At 35.1% G+C, this 22,902-nt stretch overlaps 1 protein-coding gene across 1 annotated transcript; it reads left to right on the top strand.

The window, feature by feature from the left end:
- Positions 1–690: 690 nt before the first annotated feature.
- On the top strand, positions 691–22,547 carry LOC128556573 (uncharacterized). Its single transcript, XM_053542084.1, has 10 exons — positions 691–1,618; positions 1,832–2,028; positions 2,300–2,498; positions 3,879–4,097; positions 4,570–4,760; positions 17,202–18,204; positions 18,493–18,683; positions 18,964–19,183; positions 20,371–20,562; positions 21,036–22,547. Exons 1-10 carry the CDS (start codon positions 706–708, stop codon positions 21,230–21,232), a joined length of 3,522 nt encoding a protein of 1,173 aa, XP_053398059.1. The 5' UTR covers positions 691–705; the 3' UTR covers positions 21,233–22,547.
- The last annotated feature ends 355 nt before the right edge of the window (positions 22,548–22,902 follow it).

Genomic DNA, 22,902 nt, shown 5'->3' with positions numbered 1-22,902 from the left:
ATCGCGCCTGTGAAAGCCATAACCAGTGCGTAACTTATAAGGCTAGATATACTGTTTAACTAATCTATAACTCGTTTGAAAAAGTGGGAGGATATGAATTCATGAAACATAGCATTCATGTGAAAAACAATAGTAGCATTCCTTCGATTTAAACATGGATATTCATAAAATTTGCGTGCATTACATGTAGGCCTATATACATTATGACATACCGTGCGCAAACACATATTCTAACATGGTTCGATTTGATTTCCAGTTAAACAAAGAAGGAAATCAAGCTCTGTATATTCTGCTATAAACAACGGTTGACGCGCGGACCGGTAAGAGAGCATTATGACGTCAATTATGGCGTAAAATAGCTTCATGACGCCCGATACATTATTCCTCGCGTAAATGAAGTCCAGTTTAATAATTATTAAAATATATCAATGATCATGTCAGAATGAAAACAATCAAGGCCTTCTCGTGATTTATCGTCTAATTTACCACGGTTCATCGTTCAGATGCTTCAGTATTTAACCACTCGGGCTAACGCCCTCGTGGTTCAATTCCTACGCATCTGAACTCTGAACCGTGGTAAATCAGACGATAAACAACTCGAAGGCTAAGTATACATACTAATTTTATCGGGTTTACAATACAGTAACAATATCCATATTTAAAATATCTTACCTCATTTATATATATACGTTAAACCTGTTCAAAATGCCACGTCGGATACTTGTTTTTCTTACTTGTGTCGTTGTTCAGATTTTGTTACAAGCGGGCAACATTAATCAGAAACAAAATAGAAGTTATTTAGAACGGGATGGAAAACATCCATTTTTTATTATAGTTACAGCTGCTTATGTAGGAATTCAAATATTGGCGTTCGAAGCCTTAGTACAAAAATCTTGGAAGCATTGGCAAAACAAAGTCGAGATAAAGGACGATTTATACCGGCCATGGAGCAAAGTTGGCAAGTTGTCAAAGTTACCTTTTCTAAAAGAGTTTGCAAGCATACCGGTACAGAAATACTGGACTCTACCCTTTTCACTTGGAGAATATCTTAACAAAGCTGAAAATGGCAATAAAGTAGAATTTATGAATTATGAATGGGGAAGATATGAATCATTCAAAAACTTTCCAATGGATTCTCCAGCAAGACCCATGCGACTGGCTTCCAATGGATTCTACTATACGGGCACTAAGGATACTGTTGAATGTTTTTCATGCAAATTGAAATACAGCGGCTGGAAAGAATGCGATAAACCAGATACCCTTCATAAACTTTTGTCTCCAGACTGTGATTTTATGAAAGATGTTGACTCAACAAATGTTCCAATACATCCAACATTCGAATCAATATCGAATTACTCAGAATACCCTCCGGAAGGAGCTATTGGCGGTGCAAGTTGCTCAACAGATGGTTACGCGGAAAATTGCTATTCTAATATACAAGTTCAACACCAGACAAGACAATCACAAGTAACCAACGATGCAATATCTTCACGACGCATTAACCACAAATTTCCGGATTATGAAAATAGTCAACACAGAATGGATTCATTTAATAATTGGCCATGTGCTGATGTGATAGCTTCTTGTGTTCTAGTTGAAGCGGGATTCTATTATGCTGGTACGGCGAAATGCATTCCTTAATTTCATTTTTTTTTCTTCAAATCATTTAATACGGAATCAATAAAATTCTGATACTCTTATTTCTAAAGTTAAGGAAATGACTTAATTCAGAATGTAGACATTTAACAGTTTCCGCATTTGTATTATTCCTGAAGTGATACCAGACATAAGTTAAAGAATAAAAATTAAGGAATTACTGCTTATTTTTAAGGTTTCAGTGACTGCGTAAGATGCTTCTCCTGTGGAGGCGGACTACGTAACTGGGAGTATGGTGATGGTCCGTGGGAAGAACATGCAAGATGGTTTCCCGAGTGCAAATTTCTGAGGGAACAAAAAGGACTGGAGTTTATTAGACGGTATCAAGATACACGTACGGATTCTGATGACGACCAATTACCGACGGAAGCGGTAACTGTCCATTGACTTAATTAGCTGAGGATAGGCTATTACTTCAGATACTAAATATTAACCAACTTTTTTTACGACTCAAGCTGAATATATTTAGGCCATTACCTAAGATTTGTAAAGATCTAAATTTGTAAATATCTAAGATAAATTCCACAAACGTACATAACAGAATTACGTCGCGACTATTTTTATTGATTTATATAATAAGAAAATTTAAAAATACTAACACTTTATGTATACCATTCAAAACAATTGCTATATAACGTTTTAGATTGTGTCGGGAGAGGAAGCATTAAGAACACTCGAAGAGAACAGCAAACACAATGAAGCGGATAATAATGTTATAAATGAAAACGAAAATGAAGGCGAAAGGAAGATTGCATGCAATGTTAAAGGAAAGTTAAACGAAATGGGCTTTTTGTATTCTTTCCACCATATTATGAAAGCTATTCATCAACTAAGGTGTAATGGTAAGCCATTCTTCCAAAAATATAGATATTGGAAAACCAGTTTAAGACTGTTTGTAAACAAAGATTAGTACACACAGGTCGTTTAACAAAATAAAGAGTGTATATTACACGGGTGGTAAACGCGCAATCCAAAATATACGTAAAATATCTGGTTTGTAATTTATGATTCGGCTCTATTATCACAAAACTCTGGCGGCACGAAGCGTGAAAAAAGTACGAACTCAACATAAATGGCAGTTTCTGACTTCATATGCCTTATCTGAGGACATCTGGTGCTTTTTATGATAACTCAACTGTTATGAAGTAACGGATAACAAAATCATTTGCTTCAAATCCTGCTTACGGCGCCATAATTTCAGATTTCAGAATTGTTAAAAAATCATCGGGAATGGGGTTGCGCACCGGGAATGGAGTTGCTCGTATACATAATAATGCATATAATGTATTCTCCATATATAACTCCATTCCCGGGGCGCAACCCCATTCCCGATTGTTTTATGCCAATCTTTCCCCCAAAAGCAACATTTCATTCAAGTGTATGTAATATTCATGACTGTTTTACACGTTTTTGATCATTAGAAGCGTCTTATTTCCGAAAAAAAAGGCACAAGAGTTAGAAAATTAGCATTTTTCACGATTCCATACTTATTTGACAGTTACAGCCAGCAGAGTTTTCGTGATATCAGGACTGATTTTTAAATTAATAATTTGGTATTTCAAACATATGATCTTTGTTCATTTTTGTGTCGAATAGCATTTTGCTTTTTTCGAAAAACACTCGTAAATGTGTCATTATTTACTAATGCGCAACACCAGCACCGGAAGTCGCGCAACCCATTTTAAGCGTTGCGCGTTTACCACTCGTGTATTAATAGCACTTCGGTTAGCATATGTTTATTCATAACACCGACAAAGGTATTCTTGTTGCTTTAATGTAAATTATGTTCTGTTAAAATAATAATATTGTAGCTTTATACGGTATATACTTTAGAAGCATAGAATGCAACCAAGCAAACTAATAGTAGATTCGGTTTGACTGAGTCTGTTCATGAGAGGTAATGAAAATATAACAATTTCCAATTATCTATAATATTATTCCGCATTTAAAATAATATTATATTTAGTGAATTTCACTATAAACTTAATAGATATAATCTACAATTATTTCTTAATGAAACTAGACTGAAATACATGCAGTGAAAACGGAATTATTTTGCAGGTGTACTTTTGTTTGCTTTAATGTCTAATCTAGTTCTTTGTGGTTTAAATGTGCTAAAACATCTTAGACTATCCTTCATATATCCGCTGTAGTAAGACTATATTGGTCTAAAAATCATATTCTTGCAACAATATTCATGAAAATCTCTTCCTATATTTAAGGCGGTCAAATTTCAATAGAATCCGTTATTACCCATCTTATTGACAATACTGAAGATTTCGAAAGTCATGGAGAAGCTGAAGGAACAGACATATCAGAACAAGAACCTGTTTTTGTCGGAAACTTTTGTAGCAACAACGAAGCTGAAAACAAAACTGAACACAATGCAAAATCGAGCGGAGATATTTCATCAGATCTGTCAAATACGCTTACTGTTGCAGGTATGGTATAACAAAACTATTGCACAGTTGTACCCACCTGTTTATTTTTATGTAAAAAGTTGTTTTCCAGCAATGTGTCTCATTTAGAATTATTAAAGCACCAAAGCATAACCAACAACATTTTCTCTACTCGGCTGCTTCCTGTTTACTTGTCAGCGACATTTCATCCTTGGAATAATGTAACTTTAACCATTAAGCTGCGGTGTACTTTCTTGTCAACAATTCTAATCTAAAATCATATGCACATCAATTTTATTTCCCTTTTTACGTTTATGCATTGCAACAACAACAACAACAACAATACAACCACAACCGCTATCTCCGCACCACCCACTCCCCACAATTAATATGATGATGTATGTCACTTCCCAGCCTGCAAAATATACAATTTATTTTAACTGTCTCAATACGTATATATACTGTATAAATTATTATATAATTATATAAGTTGATAAGCTTGTTCTGTTTCCAGATCAAAGTACATTACAAAAAGAAAACACAAAGTTAAAAAACCAACTGGTATGCAAAATCTGCATGGACAGCGATTCTAATGTTGTGTTTATACCATGTGGACACATGGTTTCGTGTGAGAAATGTGCTCCACATATCCGGAAGTGTGCCGTTTGCAGGGTTCCTATAAAAGGGCGCGTAAAAGCATTCATGGCTTAACGTAATGAAAATAAAATCATCATAATTGTTGTTCTTACGCCTTCTATAAAATCAATTAACGTTTAGATGGCATGATTCCTGTCGTGTCAACATTTTTGGTTTGGTGGTCGTTCATAAGATAGTGTCAGATACATTTTCTAAAAAAAGTGGCTTAATTTGGTGTCAGTAAGTTTATATTTTACCAGAATATACATGTACGCCTGCTAAACTTGCTTAATAAAGAAAAAATGTCAGATACATTTTCTTATGAACTTCCACTAAAGTCTATTCAGTCCATGGAATATGCCCGGAGAAAGCAAAAGTACTACAAAATTTCTTCCCTTCTCACACCAAGGTGTTAATTTGGTTCTTACTGCGGGCATATGATTGCTAGCAATTAGCTTGATTATAAAGTCAGCACCACGGCAACTATACTAATTAATATTATCTTATGTTATCACATTATTTGTACAGGCTGACTATCATTCTGTGCATGTATCAATAACCACAATCAGTGAAATGAAAAAAAAAGACTTTATATAAAAATGACACGACCAAAACTTTTTATATAAACAATTTTGAGATAGAAAGATTATTTTAAAATTACTGCAAAGTGACAAGATATATTATTTTTTGCTATTTATGTAGATTTTCTGTTACCTTGATTTTATATATAAGGTTCATTATTCTGTTGTATAAACACAACGCACTTTTCAGTTAACAAAATTCTGCAATGCATTTGACTATTCTTGTTTATGTTGCCTTGTTTATCATTTTGTATTCTAAGAAGAGGTTGTAAATGAATTCAGTATTCTCGTAATGTATTTAAAGAGTGGCATAATTATTTGTAAATTATTTGGTTTGAAAATATTTATTCAACATAACTGCATTTGTTACAATGTTACATATCAATTTATAGGATTGAGTAGAAAGCTTACAGCTTTTTTAAGAAAATAAATCATCTAAATACATGTTTTGCTTGTAGTTTCTTCGTTGATCAAAATGGTATAAGACATAAATTTGTCAAACCGCAGAATGAAATTTGGCTTGGAAAGGAACACGTTTTCGGATATATAATTTGAACTGTTGATTTAAACTTGGTCTAGTGGATAAGGTGTCGGCCGCTCAATGCAGGAGTCGTGGGTTCGAGCCCCACTGGGGCCACGATCATGATTTCTCATATGACACCAGTATTGTTTTTGCAGGAAGCGGACTCGAGAGTGGTTCCAATAAGCTTGAAGCTTTCATCACAATCGAGCTAAAACAAATTTGTAACAACTAAATAATGTTGAATATTTATGAAAGGTGACATATAGGTCCGGATGATTAAAATTTGTAATATTTTATATGTATCGGTATATATCGATGCCATACACATGCCATATATCTTACTTTTAGCAATTGAAATGAAATTCTTATCAGAAATTCTTATCATTTTTCATTTTAAAAAATGTGTCTCCATAAATTAATTATACATGTATTTCATGCTTAAGAATAAGTTTTTTTTTATCAATGCATCAACCAATTGTTTCATAGTAAATCATTTCTATTGTAGATAAAACTTTATTTCAGTTTATTACTCATTGTTAATTATATTTTTATTATCATACTAAAATTGAAAATAAAACTATTTTTAAAAAGAAAAATGTTTATCTACTTCAGCTTAACTATATAACAAATAATGTTCTATTGCAAACTCATATAAAAGAAATGTGTTCTCTTTATCATAAGCAATCTACAGATCATTATCTATAAATCATGCTTACAAGTAGTTATCATGCTGATTTTTCTCTGCCACAGAGCGAGAAGCATGTAATTATAATTATTTATTAATGATGCATGCCCTTGAGGTTACCTGGCTCAAAAAGAGCGGTATTTCGGGCAAATTCCGAGCAGTGTATTAAGTCTATTAATAGAGATATTGGGATTTCATACTTGTACGGTTACAAAAACAATAAAAGGTTAAATGAGAGCGGTGAGATGGGTGGTGGGGCTAGAGAGAAAGATTCTAGACGTACTTATCTTGGAATATCAACCTTTCTATAAGAAATATATACTGTTGGCATCTGCAAAAAATTAACCTTAAAATAATTTCGAATAACTGCAGTAGTCACTCTTACCACGATGCTATGAGCAGTATTTTGAAAGCTGCAAACATGTGAATCTCACATGTAGAAATATCATACAAAAACGTAAGTTGTAGCATTGTGCTGTCAAGACTGTTTTGATAGATCAGGGACGACACAATCGAAATGCTAAAACAAGTGTCATTCAAATTCATAATTTTCAATAAATACCTAGTCTTATGGTATTATAAGCTTTCTCAAGATACATGTACTTAATAACTAGTGTTACAGTATATTTGTTTATCTAACATACGTTGATGAATTAGGCAACAAGTATCAACCAAACCATCAGATATAAATCCGAATTTTGTTAATTTATCAGAAGATGAAAAACTAGTTTTTGTACTCTTCAACTAAGATATGACAATTTTGACGGCAAAAACCTGCTACTCAATTCCTCAAATTAGATGATATCTTTTGTATAAATAGGTTTCATATTTTTAACACCGTGAATTTTTATGATGTATTATCATTATAAATAATGTCTTATACAAGATTTTGTTTTACTTTGTAGTGTATGATTTTTGAGTACTTTATCTACTCTGAGAAGCAGTTGCTAATTACATTAGTTCATCATTAATCTGATCCAGAGTGATAGCTGATTTTTAAAACCATTTCTTGTGCCCGTATTACTTTTCAGATTTTTATTACCTCATCTTGGTTTTAAGACTCCTCAGTTTTATGATATAAATAGGAGCTGATGTAAAAAGACATGTGATTGTATAAATTATCTGTGATAATAAGTCCCCTGTAAATCAAAATTGTGTACTTTAATTGCATGTATTATATATTTGTTGTGCAATGATGGGACATTTTTACAAAGTGTTTATGTTTGTTGTTAAACTCTGAGTCAGAAAAGTAATGTGATTTGCTTAGTTGTCACGAATGAAAATATTAATTAATTTTTATCCGTTAAATTCTTCTTTCTGATTGTTTGCATGCAAGACCTTGAAGTTTTAAGTAATTATTCTGCACAATTTATATGAAAAAAAAAACAACAACTGAAAAACTGTCTGTTCAACTTGAAATTAAATCTCGTTTAATATTTCTTTACAGCATATTTAAACCAATTATATCGGAGATTGAAATGATGCAAAAAAAAAAAAATATTTGATATGAATATGTAAATATATTAATTCCTTTTTCATTTCATGTTGTAAATTAACATGTAACTGCATAGATTGTTCGATATACAGGTCCGGATCCAACGAAAAGAGGAGCGGGATCCGAGCTCCCTCGCCCACAGTCGCCTGAGAGGTGACCTATACTCATCAAAATTTTTACTAAAAATGCACCAGAGGCCACCATTTCATTACTATATTTTTGAAGTTTTCCTGACCCAAATACCTACCCACAGTTGTTGAATAGCTACCAAAATAATGTCTGCATTGATGTCTTCATATGCCGTTGTCTCTTTCTGCGTTCAGATTAATGATATTTGGGTACTCAAAATATGCTCCAGATCCCATTGTTTCATACCTATATTTCTAATTACCTTCTCCCACACCTACCGCCCCCACCCACCTTACCCCCACTCGGCGCTATACGCCTCGCCATTGAGGTCTTTCCCCACAACTTATGTTCCTTCTCCCTGTCTACCCCTAGTAAAATGTTCTGGGTCCTTTCCTGATATATAAGCTGTATAGCAGTTGGATGCGAATCAAGGGTAGGTGTAAGAAAGTTTAGTCTTCATTATTCATATATATATAATAGAAGAACAAGATCTATGAAGATATTCATGGATATCATATTTTATATAAATCAACTTATTTATTCCACAAAAGGGGTTCCTATAATTTCTTTTTCAGTCGAAAATAAATTAAATGAGTGAACACCTTCTCTTCGGCATGCGGCGCAAAATTGAAAAAACAAAACAAAAAACAAAACAACTATTTACTGGGTGAAAGAAAACAAACCTTCGTATTCATATTAACATTTCTGCAAAGATACATGACTCTGTGTCACATATCTTTTCTTGTCGTCACACGTGAAGCGAGATCAACATGGGGAAACGCGAGGCCCCAGTGGCGAAGCACGAAATTATTTCGAAGTTTCGCCATCGTTATCTCTCGCTAAGACATCGCAGCCTCGCGCTTCGCCACTGCAATATCACACTTCGTGCAACCTTTGCTTTAGCGATTACCAGAGCTCAGATCAAGGTTGCGAAGCACAAAATCGGGAAATTAGCAGTTTCACGGTTTGCCACTGCGATCTATCGCTTAAAAGAAAGGAAGTGAAGGCCCTAAAGGAACAGTTGGCCAAATGCGAAACCACGATGGCAAAGCACGAAGTCATGACGGCGAAGCTCGAATTCGCGAAATATTCGTAATTTCTCGCTTCGCCATCATAGCTTTGTCGCCATGAAAAGGAGATATGTGATGCACAAGATTACGACTGTGAAGCGAAAGGTCATGATAGCGAAGCGCGGTGCAACAAATATTTCACGAATTTGTGCTTCGCCATCGTGATCACGAGCTACGCGCTTCGCCATTATGAAAATGCGATACTCAAAGCGTAACATCACGATGGCGAAATGCGAAATAACAAAAATTACAAAATTTAAATTTTGCGATTTCGTGCGTCGTCGTCGCGGTCTCATGTTTTGCGTATCGCTCGAATGGGGCATACACGAAACCCGTAGTCACAATAGCAAAGCACAAGGCTACAGTGACGAAGTGCGAAATCACGATGGCGAAACTGAGAAGTATTTTTGCACCTAGCCGTCGTGATCTCGTGTTTCGCCATCGTGATGTCGTGCTGTGCTATCGTGATCTCTTGCTTTGCCATCCTGATCTTGCGCCGGCACATGGCCTATTCTAGAGAGGAGGCCAAAGCCCTACGGAAGACCATGCAGCTTTGCTGTAATTGTGTGAAACTTCAAATAAAGGCCCAAGTGTAGAACGTCACATTTTAAGCCTTTTCATCATATTTTTGACACAGTAAAATACCATAAATTTGGTCTAATTGGGTGAAATCTGAAGCAAAAGCCCCAAAGCATAATCATAACATTCCATCAAAGTTTCCTGACTTATGGGTCAAATGCTGTTGGAGATAGTGCGCGACACAAATTCTTTCGGACTGACATGCAGTCGGGGAAACATAGGAAATCTTAGTCCTCCCCCACGCACGCACACAGGCACGCAAACAGTGTAGGAATAAAAAAGTGCCATTTTAACAAAAACGTCATAACTATACTAGTATCTTGTTGTTACACTGGAAAGCATCCATTTCTCAGTTCTAATTTCGGTTTAGCTACACAATTCTCCTACGTATTTATCTATAGTTGCATTGTGTTATTCAAATAGTGATTCAACTTGAGCATCCTTAAGGTAATAGTATTCCGCAAGACTAGTACTGGATGTTCCTCGTATGCATTACATTTTACGAAAATGGCGGGTATGTAAACATCCTCAAACCTGTAGTGAGTTAAGTACATCTACCGGCTTTTGTTTATACGCATGTTTTTGGTCTTTGTGTTTGAGAGCTATTCTTAACAAGAGATGGAAGCAGGAATATTACCCTTACTGTTAAAATATCTAAGCTTTAAATGTTGATAGACAAGCAGATATGGCTTTCAGAGTAATGGAAATATTTCATTTTAAAAATCTGACTCGGAGCCTTAATTGTTTTCAGTGATTTGGAAGTAACTAAAGGCAGAATAATTTGTCGTCTTAAATGCATGCATTAAAGCGAAAAAGATCATAATACTATCTTATATAAAGCCATATTTGCTAAAACAAAGATAGAAAACAGAAATGAAAATAAGTAGGAATAACAAAAAAAATCTGAACATTAATCCACTCATATAAAACGATTTGCTGATTTCCTATTATCTGTATTTTACCCGACTGAGCTATCTTGCTGAATTACTGATACTGAATTGTCAAGTAATGCACAATCAATATTTTATCAGTTACAGGAAATGACACGTCCTCAACACGTTATCATTGGGACTACTTAATTGTTTGACTCACGGAAAACCATCTTCTATTTATAGTTTTCAGTATAAACAGGGTGCATGTACCACGCTAATCTGGGGTGCAAAAAAAAAACATGGCGGATTCCTCGATAAAGGTAACGTATTCTTAAATCTTTTATATCTTTTCACCAACCTGTTCAAATAAAAGGAACCCTAGATGAATGTCGTCTCATACGAAAATCCAACACTCGGCTACAAGTTTTCTGTTTCAAAGTCCGCTCGTTTTCTCTAAAAGTGCAACCGCGCATCTGAAGTGAACAAATTTGAAAATGTTAAGAGCCTTCAATAGCTTTCAGGACCAGATTTATCAACTTGCTAAGCATGCGCCGTTTCTCTTGATGCTAAGACGGGGGCGTAATATCTATATTCAACGAATTTCGAAACATTTCTTTTCTTAAATCTTTCTCTCTTTTTGCGGAATTATATTAAACAAGCGAAGCGCAGTCGGAAAGTGGTAATTAATCTTATAATATAACAAGGCAGTCTGAAAGACAGCTAAATCCCCCACCACTGGTATGGATAGTGAAAGGGTAAACCTTTGACCTTGAGCTGTGACATTGACCTTGAACTGACATGGCTGACCACTGAATTCTGCACATCGTCTAGATGAGGTGATCATTTGACCAAAGTTTCATGAAAATCCTAAAAGGGGTTAAGGAGATACAGAGCTCAAACCTTTGACCTTGAGTTGTGACCTTGACCTTGAGTGGACGTGGCTGACTCATAAGTTCTTGATGAGGTGATCATTTGACCCAAGTTTGATGAAAATCCTTCAAGGGTTTAGGAGATACAGAGCGGACACAAAATGGAAGGCTCAAACCTTTGACCTTGTGTTGTGACATTGACCTTGAGCTGACATGGCTGACTCATAAGTTCTGCACATCCTCTTGATGAGATGATCATTTAAACCAAGTTTCATGAAAATGCTTCAAGGGGTTTTGGAGATACAGAGCGGACACAAAATGTTACGGAAGGACGGAAGATGAAAGGACGGAAGAACAGAAGGACGGAAGGAGATTATTCCTATAACCCCCACCACCTGTGGCGGGGGACTAAAAAAATAGCAACAAAGAGTAAAATATCATGTCTAGATCAACTTTTGTAACAAATACTGTTTGTTGCTGAAAAAGAAACTGTCATGAACATCAGTAACAGTTGTGAAAAGACATCAGAAATGGTACTGGTTTGTTGGTCATGAAATGTATATGTATTTCCAGATATCTTATTCAAAGACATTTTGTTCGGAATGTGCTTTTTGTTTCAGAATCAATATGAATATCATTATTATTGTAGTACTAAAGCGCATTTACATTTCAGAAGTTTGTGTGCCAGGAATGTGCAAGGGAATATACTTCAAGAAAAAGCCTCCTGCGCCACGAAAGAGGCCACAAAAATCCTGGCCTATATACATATCGAGGGTTGAACGCAATACTGTTGTAAGTCCTTCTTTATTTAATAGGAGTTACTACAGTATTGCGTTCAACCCTCGATATGCTGCAGGCAGTCTTTCCCGGTGAGATTAATAGCATTATTTTATTACGACCCTATATTGGCATATATTAAGCATCGCACATTTTGTCCATCTGTCCTTAATTCCAGACATTGTATTAACTAAAAGGTGGGTTACTTTCAATCTTTTACAGCTGATATGCCATGATTTGCAGGAGATTGTAAAGGGTGGATATTTAGGTCCTGTGTTTCAATGACCCGTGATCATTCCCATACAGTATGTTTTGGTGTCGAACTTGTCAATCAAAATAATCTTAAACATTTTTTTTTAAATATTAACATACACGAAAAGGAAAGTCTGTGACAAAAATGCATTTTGGGAAAATTCTTGTTGATATAATATATGTGCATATTCACAGATGTAGGTACTAAACAACTGGAGAACCGTAACCTTCGACTCCATTTATGGTTCCATAAATGGCATGAACAATATTGTGGCACACCGAAACATTAATGCGTACCATGATGATGATGTTCACGGTTTTATTTTGTGTTTTATAATTGTTTACCAAAATAAAATTATAAAAGAACGGCACGGTAAAAGTTGTTAAGTTTTGCATACAAGTATCTCACTGGATACAGTATATTGCTGTAACATTGTTTTGTACATTTGAAATATTCACCATTAGTTGGGTCATACCTTAACCTAACAATTTAACAAATTGCATATTATAATTTAGTATTATCAGGCATCTTAAATTGGTCAGTATTTTTCTAGGCATTATACACAATACCTTTCATTTTAGGCAATTTACATAATGACCAACTACTTTTGTCATTTTGTAAAACGCCTAAAATTAGTAAATGCCTGTAACATATACACAGTATTATATATGTGTGTATGCATACTAAGGTGTAGCAATATGTTTGTATTTTAAACACTAAATCCTACATTCTGCTGACTTTTAAGAGAAAGTCATTTCTGTCATTAAGTTTCACAAGATTATTGTTCTACTGGAGTGCTTAGCGCATTGAGTTCTGTTTTGGTCGACAGTGAGATGTCTTCAGCTACGTTCATTTCTTGATGACACAAAGTCAGAAGATTATTTTCAATCTTATTTCCAACGACAACAAATGCTGCAGTTCATAATTTACAGTTCTAAATCTTACACAAAGGTTTTAATCAGTTCCTCACATTCTGTGACGAACTCTCTCTCTCTCTCTCTCTCTCTCTCTCTCTCTCTCTCTCTCTCCAATCACTCTGTGTGCGTGCGTGCGTGTGTGTGTGTGTGTGTGTTATAAGGAGTTGAAATTATAAATATTATTATAAACATTGTTATTCATATGTTTGAGAACTACTCTTAACAAGAACTGTCCGTACGACAGCCAAGCTCGACTATCGAATTGTTCCAGAAGCAGGAATATTACCCTAAATGTTAAAATATCTAATAATTTAATGTTGAGAGAAAGGCTGGTCAGAAAAAGTGTTGTGTTATGATATATACTAACCTTATTATGTATTTATAAAATATCAAATCTAAAAATAGTTTCGATACAAGGAATATGGCTTTCAGAGTAACGAAAATACTTTATTTTAAAAATCTGAGACTTGGTGCCTAATTTTTTTCCTCAATATGTTGAAGCCATAATATGTTTTTTCAAGCTTAGCCAAAGACAATATTTTTTTTAAATTCCTGGATTGTTCTGCACTGGTCGCCGTCTCGCAAAGGCAGAATAACTTGCCGCATGTATCAAATAGAAAAGAACATAATACTCTTATATGTAAAGCCATAATATGCAAAAACAAACAATCAAAGAGAGAAACAGAAATAAAAATTAATAGGAATTACTAAAGAATATCTGGTCCCGTGTTCACAAAACATGTTTTGGTCTCGGCTGAGTTTGAGTTTGACATTTTAATATCAATTTTACGAAAACTTCAATGTTAAATTCCGACTGAAACTGACCATAAATACTGAATAGCCACTTGAAAATAGTTATTCACTTGAAATTTAGTTTTAAACATGCTATTTAGATACAAATGACAAATAAATTTTCATTATCAAACTCAGCTAAGGCTAAAAATGTTTTGGAAGCAGGGTACACTTCGAATTTTGGCCCCCGTCAATATTTGTAATAATTTTAACTTGGATGTCTTTAAATTAAAGTGAGAGATAATGTTTATTAATTCTTTAGAAAATTTAAACAGCTGATACATGTAAAATTATGAAGTCAGTTGTAAAACTAACTGCTACTAGCTTTGTATGAATCGATGAGTCACCTTGGCGCAGGAAATTCAAATCATATGCTTGTTAATTGATACTACGGAACATTTTTGCTATTTTGTGAAAAAAAAAACCAAAAAAAAAACCAAAAAACCGGATGACCCCCATTCCATTAATATCCTGTATTTCAGTAGGAACTATCAAAGTGAGAAATGCAAAAAAATTGGACATTGTTCCTGCAACGGGATCTTTGTAGGCTGTTCAAAAAGTGCAAAACTGATGATTTTGGCATGTTATTTTTAATTGATGATGTAAAACTTTCGTTTTGATGACTTTCTGTATTCTTGTATGGGAGTCGTGATCTTGTCACACAATGCACACAGTTTATAAAAAGCCACCCCGATTCTGCTCATTAGAGAAGTGCACTATTACGACTCGCTACATGTAAGGCTGGCGATATTTCGAATCTAAGTGTACCTTGCTACCTTTTTGAACTATCATAATTTTTACATCATTCCTGTGTGAAAATCTCTAAAATAGACTGGCTTTTGTCTCCATGAAATTGAATTCGACGAAAAAGGGGAAAAATGTAGAAATATATCTATTATCAGTCTAGTGGCTAGTCTACTGATTTCCTATCATCTGCATTTTACCCAACTAAGTTGTCTTGCCGAATACTTTTTCGACAGTTAAAACGAAAGAAATACTGATTGGAGAGACCTCTCCATAGTATTGGCTTTCAAAAAAAGGAGAATTTAGACTTATCTACTAATTTTACGGCGTAAGATTTCACTTTCTAGCGCAAATTACGGTAAGCCAGTCTAAAATGGCCCAAATACGCTTGCGCACAAGTAAGTTTTGAAATCTTCTAAGACGAAAATAATTGTTCGTTTTAAAATAAAGAAATATTGTGTAATACAATTGTTACAAACGTTGGAAACGGTTTAGTTATTAACAAGAAATATATAGATATATATATATATTCACTATTCTTTGTTCGCAGTATTCAAAGATACGCATATGAATTGAATCACGTTAAAATGTATTTCGTTCAATTAAATGAATTTATTGTTTAACTGGCGTATATTATATTGTTTGCCCCATTCGGAAGATCTGCCGGAATAAGAAGAGTTCTTCCGAGCTTCTAATAGACGGAGATGTTAATCACGTGATCAAAACAAGGCGGCAATTCGACAAACTGAGTGATAAACTAGAACAAATAAAATGTTTAGAATTTCAAATAGCACATTAAAAAATCTTTTAAAAAAGAATGATATTTTTTACTTCCGACAGACGTCCGTTCGATTAAGATTTTCTTCTAAGTTTTTCTAAAGCTTATCGGAAGCAAACAAGCCTGTCAGGTGAGGTTTTCGCAAAAATGTTAAGATTCTAATTTGGCAGCTTTCACCAGGGCCAAGTTCAGTGTACAATTATTGCAGTGGTAGCTTTTGAACCTTTTTAAATGAAATTCAGTAACTAGGAAATGCTTGGGCTTACTGTCCTCGGACTGGCGGAGGTTGATCATAACCTGAAGATAACTTATGGATTTTGAGGTCATTAGGTCATGGTCACAGTAACCATGACCCCTAATAGGTCACAGTGACCTGCAACAGGAAAACTATTTTTCGTCTATTGCACAACCTATCATATAATCGGATAACAATTAGATAACAATTGTTATCTATGTCTCTGATATAACTTTAAAAGGAACAACACTGGACCTCTCCTATGTTTCTTTTTTAGAAGAAGCCTACTTGTATTCACTTGTCAAGTAATGTACAATCAATATATCACTAATTCATCAACACTTCCTCGCGTTTGCGAAGAGGATAAGTATGGAGAATGTTAATTATATTGTGCTATTTTTTAATCTGTCAAATGTGCAGACATTACACGTTCTATGCATTCGATATTATAATATTCGGACCAACCGGTGCTATCCGTATGTATTACGGAAAGAAATTTTGGTTAAGTGTCCAAATTTCATTATTTGTATTGTAAGTGAAACATGTACTCGTCATTCGTATCTGTGGCCCAGTGGTTACAGCACATGACTCAAATGCTTGAAATCGCTGGTTCGAGCCCATTAGGGAGAACAGTTTTATTTTTCATTTTTAATTGTTTATATGATTTATATGACTCCGATGATTGCAGTACCGACACCGCGAGCGAAACTGAATGATGAATTTAGCTAGGTGTAATTTATATGTATGGAATTTGTAATGTAGTGAAATGAACTTTGAATAAAAATAACATAAATATATATTAAAGAAATGAGAAATTAAAAAAAAAACTACTTGTGAAAAATACAATGAAGGGAACATTGCATAAAAATGTACATGTATAAAGTGTTTTTTGAAATTTGTGGGGAAAAAAAAAACAAAAAAAAAAAAACAGACTGAACGGTTTCGATCTTAATACCTCCATGTTTCAAGCTATTGACGACGACCACAGAGCAATCGTGACTTGCGTACATTCGTATGCACGCTTTAAAAATATAAACCATTTTACTTGCTGGTTACTTTCCGTATTCTATACGGAATGTAGCGAAAATCAACCGAAGATTAAAGCATTCTGTGCACCGTCCATGTAATCAATACTATAAAATACTACAATATGACTCACGGAAAATCCAATTCTATTTATAGTTTGAATTATCAGTATATATAGACTGCAGACTCACATGTGCTCTCTCGTTACATTTCGTTCCAAAATGTTCTCCAGACCTTTACAATATCTTATTGTTATTTGTTTAACAAGTTTATGTTTTATATCCATGGCGGATAGAGTGCGTGTGATTACAGAAATGAATATTATTTCAGTTATATCTTGTGCATATTTACATCAGCTAGGATTTTTTTCTTGTTTAAAAAATAAACAAAAAAGTGTGGTTCTGCTCTCCTGTTTGTTTTGTTGCTGGTATGTCTTTGTGATTTGGATTTCTTTGAATTCGAAAAATACACATATCAACTATGGGAGGTCAAATAACTCAATTTTATCAGTTAACAAGAAATTGGACTTATATAATAGAAACATCAGTAAAAGACTTCAAAAATACAAGGGCGATCATTACCAACATCTTTTTTCGTTTAGTCATGTTTCAAGACAAAAGTGTTGGGTTTTCCCCTCTTCTCTGGAAACGTACTTTCAGGAGTTAGAAAACAACAGAAATGGTGCCAGGTTGATGAGGTTTGAATGGGCAAGGTATGAAACATTCAAAACATTTCCGTTCGATTCACCCGTAATGCCAATACGATTAGCGTCAAACGGATTTTATTACAACGGATCAGGTGACAGTGTCACGTGTTTTTCGTGCGGACTCGAGTACCGAGGATGGAGAGAGGGTGATTCTGTTGCAGATATACATGCCAGACTCTCACCAGATTGTCACTTTATCGTAGGAGCTGATCGTAGAAACGTAGGGATCCATGCCGACGAAGTTCAAGGTGCTACAGGAGGCGGAAGTAGTGTAACTGATGGCAGTATCCGAAGTGGAGAGGTCTACGTACAGAGGCAAAGTCGGCAGTCTGAAGCAAGCGGTACCAGTCTTTATACACAGCCACGGCACAAGTACCCCGATCATGAGAACTATCATTATAGAATGAACACATTCACAGGGTGGCCCTGTAGTGATGTAATAGACCCAGGACTTCTTGTTTCAGCTGGCTTCTTTTACGCAGGTATATATGGGATCAAATCTATCATTAAGAGATTAAAAAATGAAACAACAGAATATTTTTGAAGATAATAAACTAACATTCTAGCATTTATTTTTTGTCCTGGCTGTTTGTCAGCAGTTTTTATTTTACAACTGTGAAGTGATAAAGATATATCAAGAATTTATAATTGTTTAATCAAAATGACTAATAAAACAATTATATTATTACAATAAAATGATAAAGATGTTTCTTATCAAACAATGAAATTATTCATAAGCATATGATAACTAACAATATTCTATTGTACAGGCATCAGTGACTGCGTAAGATGCTTTTCTTGTGGAGGTGGACTTCGTAACTGGGAATATTGTGATAGCCCATGGGAAGAGCATGCAAGATGGTTCCCTGAATGTGGATTTTTAAGGGAACAAAAAGGGTCAGAGTTCATCAGACAACACAGAGAAGTACAATCCGACTCTGACGAGCAAGAATCCTCACCGGTAATAAGACACTGGATTGTATTACACATGTTAGAAAAGAGATGGGTCGTATTCTAATTTTATATGCTAGGTTTCATTTCATCTATAACAAACAGATATTCTCTGTGCAATCTGGCATGTTTAGGAAATCGGTGCCCTGTTTAAAAAAAGTAATCCAGTTACAAAGTATCATAAACAATGTTTTTCAGGTCGTAATGTGTGTTGAAATAATGACACTCATCTGCATTTACATATCAATAATAGTAAAAAAGCATTGCAATCTGTTAAATTGTTTCTTCAGACTGCAGTTGTATCTGGTGAGGAGGCCTTGAATACAGTTAAAGAAAATAGAGGGCCTAAAAAGCCAAGCATCGGAAGTACAGCATCTAAGGTAAAGACAAATTATGGGGACAGCAAGATGTCGACAGAAGCCCTTTTGTCGGAAAAACTGCTGGCACAACAAACAATTCTTTCTAAGGGATTTTCTCTGGCAGACATTCAAACGAGTCTGGAAAGGACCGGTAAGTTTAGTTAACGTGTCCCACCTTTAGGTTAAAATAAAACAAAAAACTAAAAAACTTACGTGACCACTCTTATGGTAATTTATTAGAAGGAAATAACCAGCCATACAACTAGTCATTATCGTTTTCCATTAGCTAGAATCTATTAATACACAGGTATTTATAACTTAGGTGAAATCCCATTCATTGCGGTTTTCTTAGGGTATTCCCCGGTAATACGAGAGCGATACGACACCGTAAGAATACAACGCTAACATACTATGTCAGTATTGCATTTTCGCATCTGTTTTCTCATCGTATTGTCACAGTATTGTTCCATTATTAAAAAGCGATAAAACGGTGCGAAAGTGCGAAATGAACATTGCACAACCGTAGTTCCGTAATTTTGCCTTTGAATCGAAGGGGAGATAGTGCGATAATACGATGACCCATGGGAAAATGCGATGTTATAATCGCGTCATTGCATCGAGCTGTCGCGTTTTCGCGTCGCATTCTGTATTTTCGCATCATATTATCGGCCTTATCAATATGCAAGACGAAACGATGTATCCGGTAGAGTGCCCCGCCTTACGCAGCCAACCAAGAAAGCGACATAGTTTGCTTTTTTAAAGCAGGTGGCTGTTTCAGACAAACTGAAATTAGAACAAAAAGTAAATTAGAGAAGTAAACTCACTGGCTACTTAAGACAAGCAGTTGATTAATATAGGTGGTCGCTAAGACGAGTTCAGCTGTACTGCAAAGGTGTACATATTCTACTTCTGGTAGTATGCAATAAATTAACACGACGGGATTCTATGCATACTGCAAAACCTGCTTTGGTGATAATGTTTTAAGGATCATGTTAAATGTTTGGAGACCAACCTTGAGGTGTAATTTTAATGTTGGGCATTTATACCTCGTACACCACTATTTCATAATATATATCTGTTACATTATTCAGAAGAATTTCACAATATATATCTATTGCATTATTCAGAAGAATTACACAATGTATATTTAATGCATTATTTAGAAGAAGTAGGAAGTACTTTATACAAAGGCTAGTTGTTCCTGAGTATTATCTTCGACTGTGCAGAAAATATCAAAACCTAAAGCCTAAATAAAAATTCAGCCAAGGGGAGGTTTCAAAACACTGCAAAAGAACCTTAATTAGTGTGAATTCAGCGGTTGTTTAATCTTTGTTGTAGCAATCACCGATGTTACAGAGTCAGCTATAGCAACAGTACTAGATGACATGCTTAAACACTCACAAGCACACGGAACGGAACATTCAGATAAAATTGCATCATCTTATGATCAAAAACAGTTACATCACAGCACGGATGCAACAGCTGCGCAGGCAACACTAAAGGGTGCTACAAATACTTCTATTGAATTAGGTATAATTTATGATATTTAAATAACTCCTATTAATTTTTCAAGTCGCGACACATATTTAATTTTAAAGAAAAGGCCACGTGCTGATTATTCACTGAACTTATGAATCATGATAAAATGGTTTCTGGCATATCCGTATGGACAATTCATCATCAATGAATTCTTGCGTTACTGCTAAATCAAGTTTTAACGGCATGACAAAATTGCTATTCTCATTTATTAATTTAACAACCCCCCCCCCCCCCCCAAAAAAAAAAAAAAAAACAACAACAAAAAAAACAGCATTGTAAAAGGTGTAAAACTCGGGGCGTAATGTAAAAGAAAAAGCGCAGATCTTTGAACTTATTTCACCGTCCAACACTCAACAATTTAGATGTTTGAAGATCTTGATCTTTTGCACTGTTTAGCCGACGTGGAAATTTCAACGAATTGCCAGCGCTATAAAATGTATGTATTCGTCTTCTTTTAACAACAGATCAAAAAGTTTTACAAGAGGAGAACTCACGGTTGATAGACCAGCTTACCTGCAAAATCTGCATGGACAAAGAATCTAATGTGGTATTTATCCCATGTGGCCATATGGTTTCATGCGAGACATGCGCACCACATATCCGGAAGTGTGCCATCTGCAGGCAACCTATTAAAGGTCGCGTGAAAGCCTTCATGTCTTGAATATTCATTAGGGACGCAATGCTTGTATTTGCTGCTGGAAGTGCTCCAGTGACAAAAACTGAAGGGAACTTGTCTTCGTAGTCGAATGGATGAACAGCAAAGAACTTTCTTGTAATAGGCAGTGAGTCCGTTCAGCCAGTCAGCCAAGTACAATGGGGAGAGGATAGACCCGTGAATCTGCGATTGTCGCGAATTCAATCATCGGACAAGGTGTCCTCTACCTGGGACCACGTAGAGAAGTTGGCAGTTACTTGCAGATGAAAAGGGTTAGTACTGGTACAGAATCTAGGAACACTGCCCACAGTTACAAAACTGAAATACTGCTAAACCACGAAACATATATTGGACACTGTACGAACAAGAGACAGAGTAAAAGTTGTTTGTTCAGGAAGAATGCGAGACATGCTTTTGTCACCAGTTTTCAAACGACAATAAAATAACATTCTTTACCCGTAGTCAAGTGAATTAGTAATCAAGTGCATTAGTTATCATGTGTATTTACTGACGACCTTCAAAGATCTCACGTTTTTTTTTCATGCTTATAAGGATGTATCTTATGTTGTATCTATATTTATATTTAATTGTGATTTCATACATGTCAGACCTAAATATGCAAACAATAGATCATTTTTGTCTGTGATAGAAGGGCTCATGGATTTTATATTTATAGATAAAAAGTTCATATTTAGAATAATTGACATTTATGTTTTTATTTATAGATAAAAGTTCATATATAGAATAATTGACATTATGTTTGTTTATATTGTTGCAATTTTCACAAGGAAGGTTTCAGTTGTATATTTTGTTTAATTGCAACAGCCTTACATTTTTCTTAATAAAATTTGATCGGACTTTTTAAATATATTATTTTTTACTGTCTGATATCATTCAGGGTTATTTTTGCTCAATAGAATATTGAGTGACTGCCGGGCTGCCGGAGAGGTCCAGTAATTATACAATACTGCTGGACTGATGGAGAGAGAATCGGCAGTCACGCAATATTTAAAGTTATGTAGTATTTCATGTACTGCCTGTTAGTCCGGCAGACTTCTGCCAAATGATCCTGGCAGCTATCCGTCACACACCTATATAAGGGTTAACTTTCTGGGGAGATGGGGAGAGAAAAAGAGGAAAGGGAAAGAAAAGTTTGTGTGCTGGATAGTTGCTTGGATATATCTCATTTGAAGTTGTTTTTGTGATTATTATTGTTTTGTTCGAAATATTATTTGCTGTTGCAAAAGTGACTGTGAATTAAAAATTGTAGCAGAAGTAGAAATAATTCTTGTGTGACTGTGAATTAAAAATTGTAGCAGAAGTAGAAATAATTCTTGTTTATTTTCCAAATAAGTTTCCAAGTTAAACTTGGATGGTAGCAGCAGAGTAAATGTAGTTTTGTAAATTCAACAGTAACCGAGGAAAACGAATACAATATGTAGGCGTTACCAGGATTTTTTATGAGGCTTGAGTGCCGTGAAATGACTATACAATATGTAGGCGTTGCCAGGATTTTTTTGTGAGGGGTGAGTGCCGTGAAAGGCTATAGGGGGTAAGTGCGGGAGTGGGTTCACTCCTAGTGCAGATCTACCCCAGAAAAAATCTGTAATGCATTTCGAGCGATTTGGCTTATAATATCGATAGATGGACGGTTAGGCCATGCTAAATTAATCGGC

The sequence above is a fragment of the Mercenaria mercenaria genome, chromosome 4 (assembly GCF_021730395.1).
Source record: "Mercenaria mercenaria strain notata chromosome 4, MADL_Memer_1, whole genome shotgun sequence".
NCBI classification, from domain to species: domain Eukaryota; kingdom Metazoa; phylum Mollusca; class Bivalvia; order Venerida; family Veneridae; genus Mercenaria; species Mercenaria mercenaria.
Note: the sequence above shows the minus strand (reverse complement) of the source record. Positions and strands in the feature narration are given on the sequence as shown.

What these genes read in the sequence shown, in the direction of transcription:
- LOC128556573 (XM_053542084.1), top strand. Translation starts at nt 706, where the DNA reads ATGCCACGTCGGATACTTGTTTTTCTTACTTGTGTCGTTGTTCAGATT. An exon ending in TCATCAACTAAGGTGTAATG is followed by an intron (nt 2,499 to 3,878) that starts GTAAGCCATTCT and finishes CCTATATTTAAG; the next exon opens with GCGGTCAAATTTCAATAGAA. An exon ending in ACGAGCAAGAATCCTCACCG is followed by an intron (nt 18,684 to 18,963) that starts GTAATAAGACAC and finishes TTGTTTCTTCAG; the next exon opens with ACTGCAGTTGTATCTGGTGA.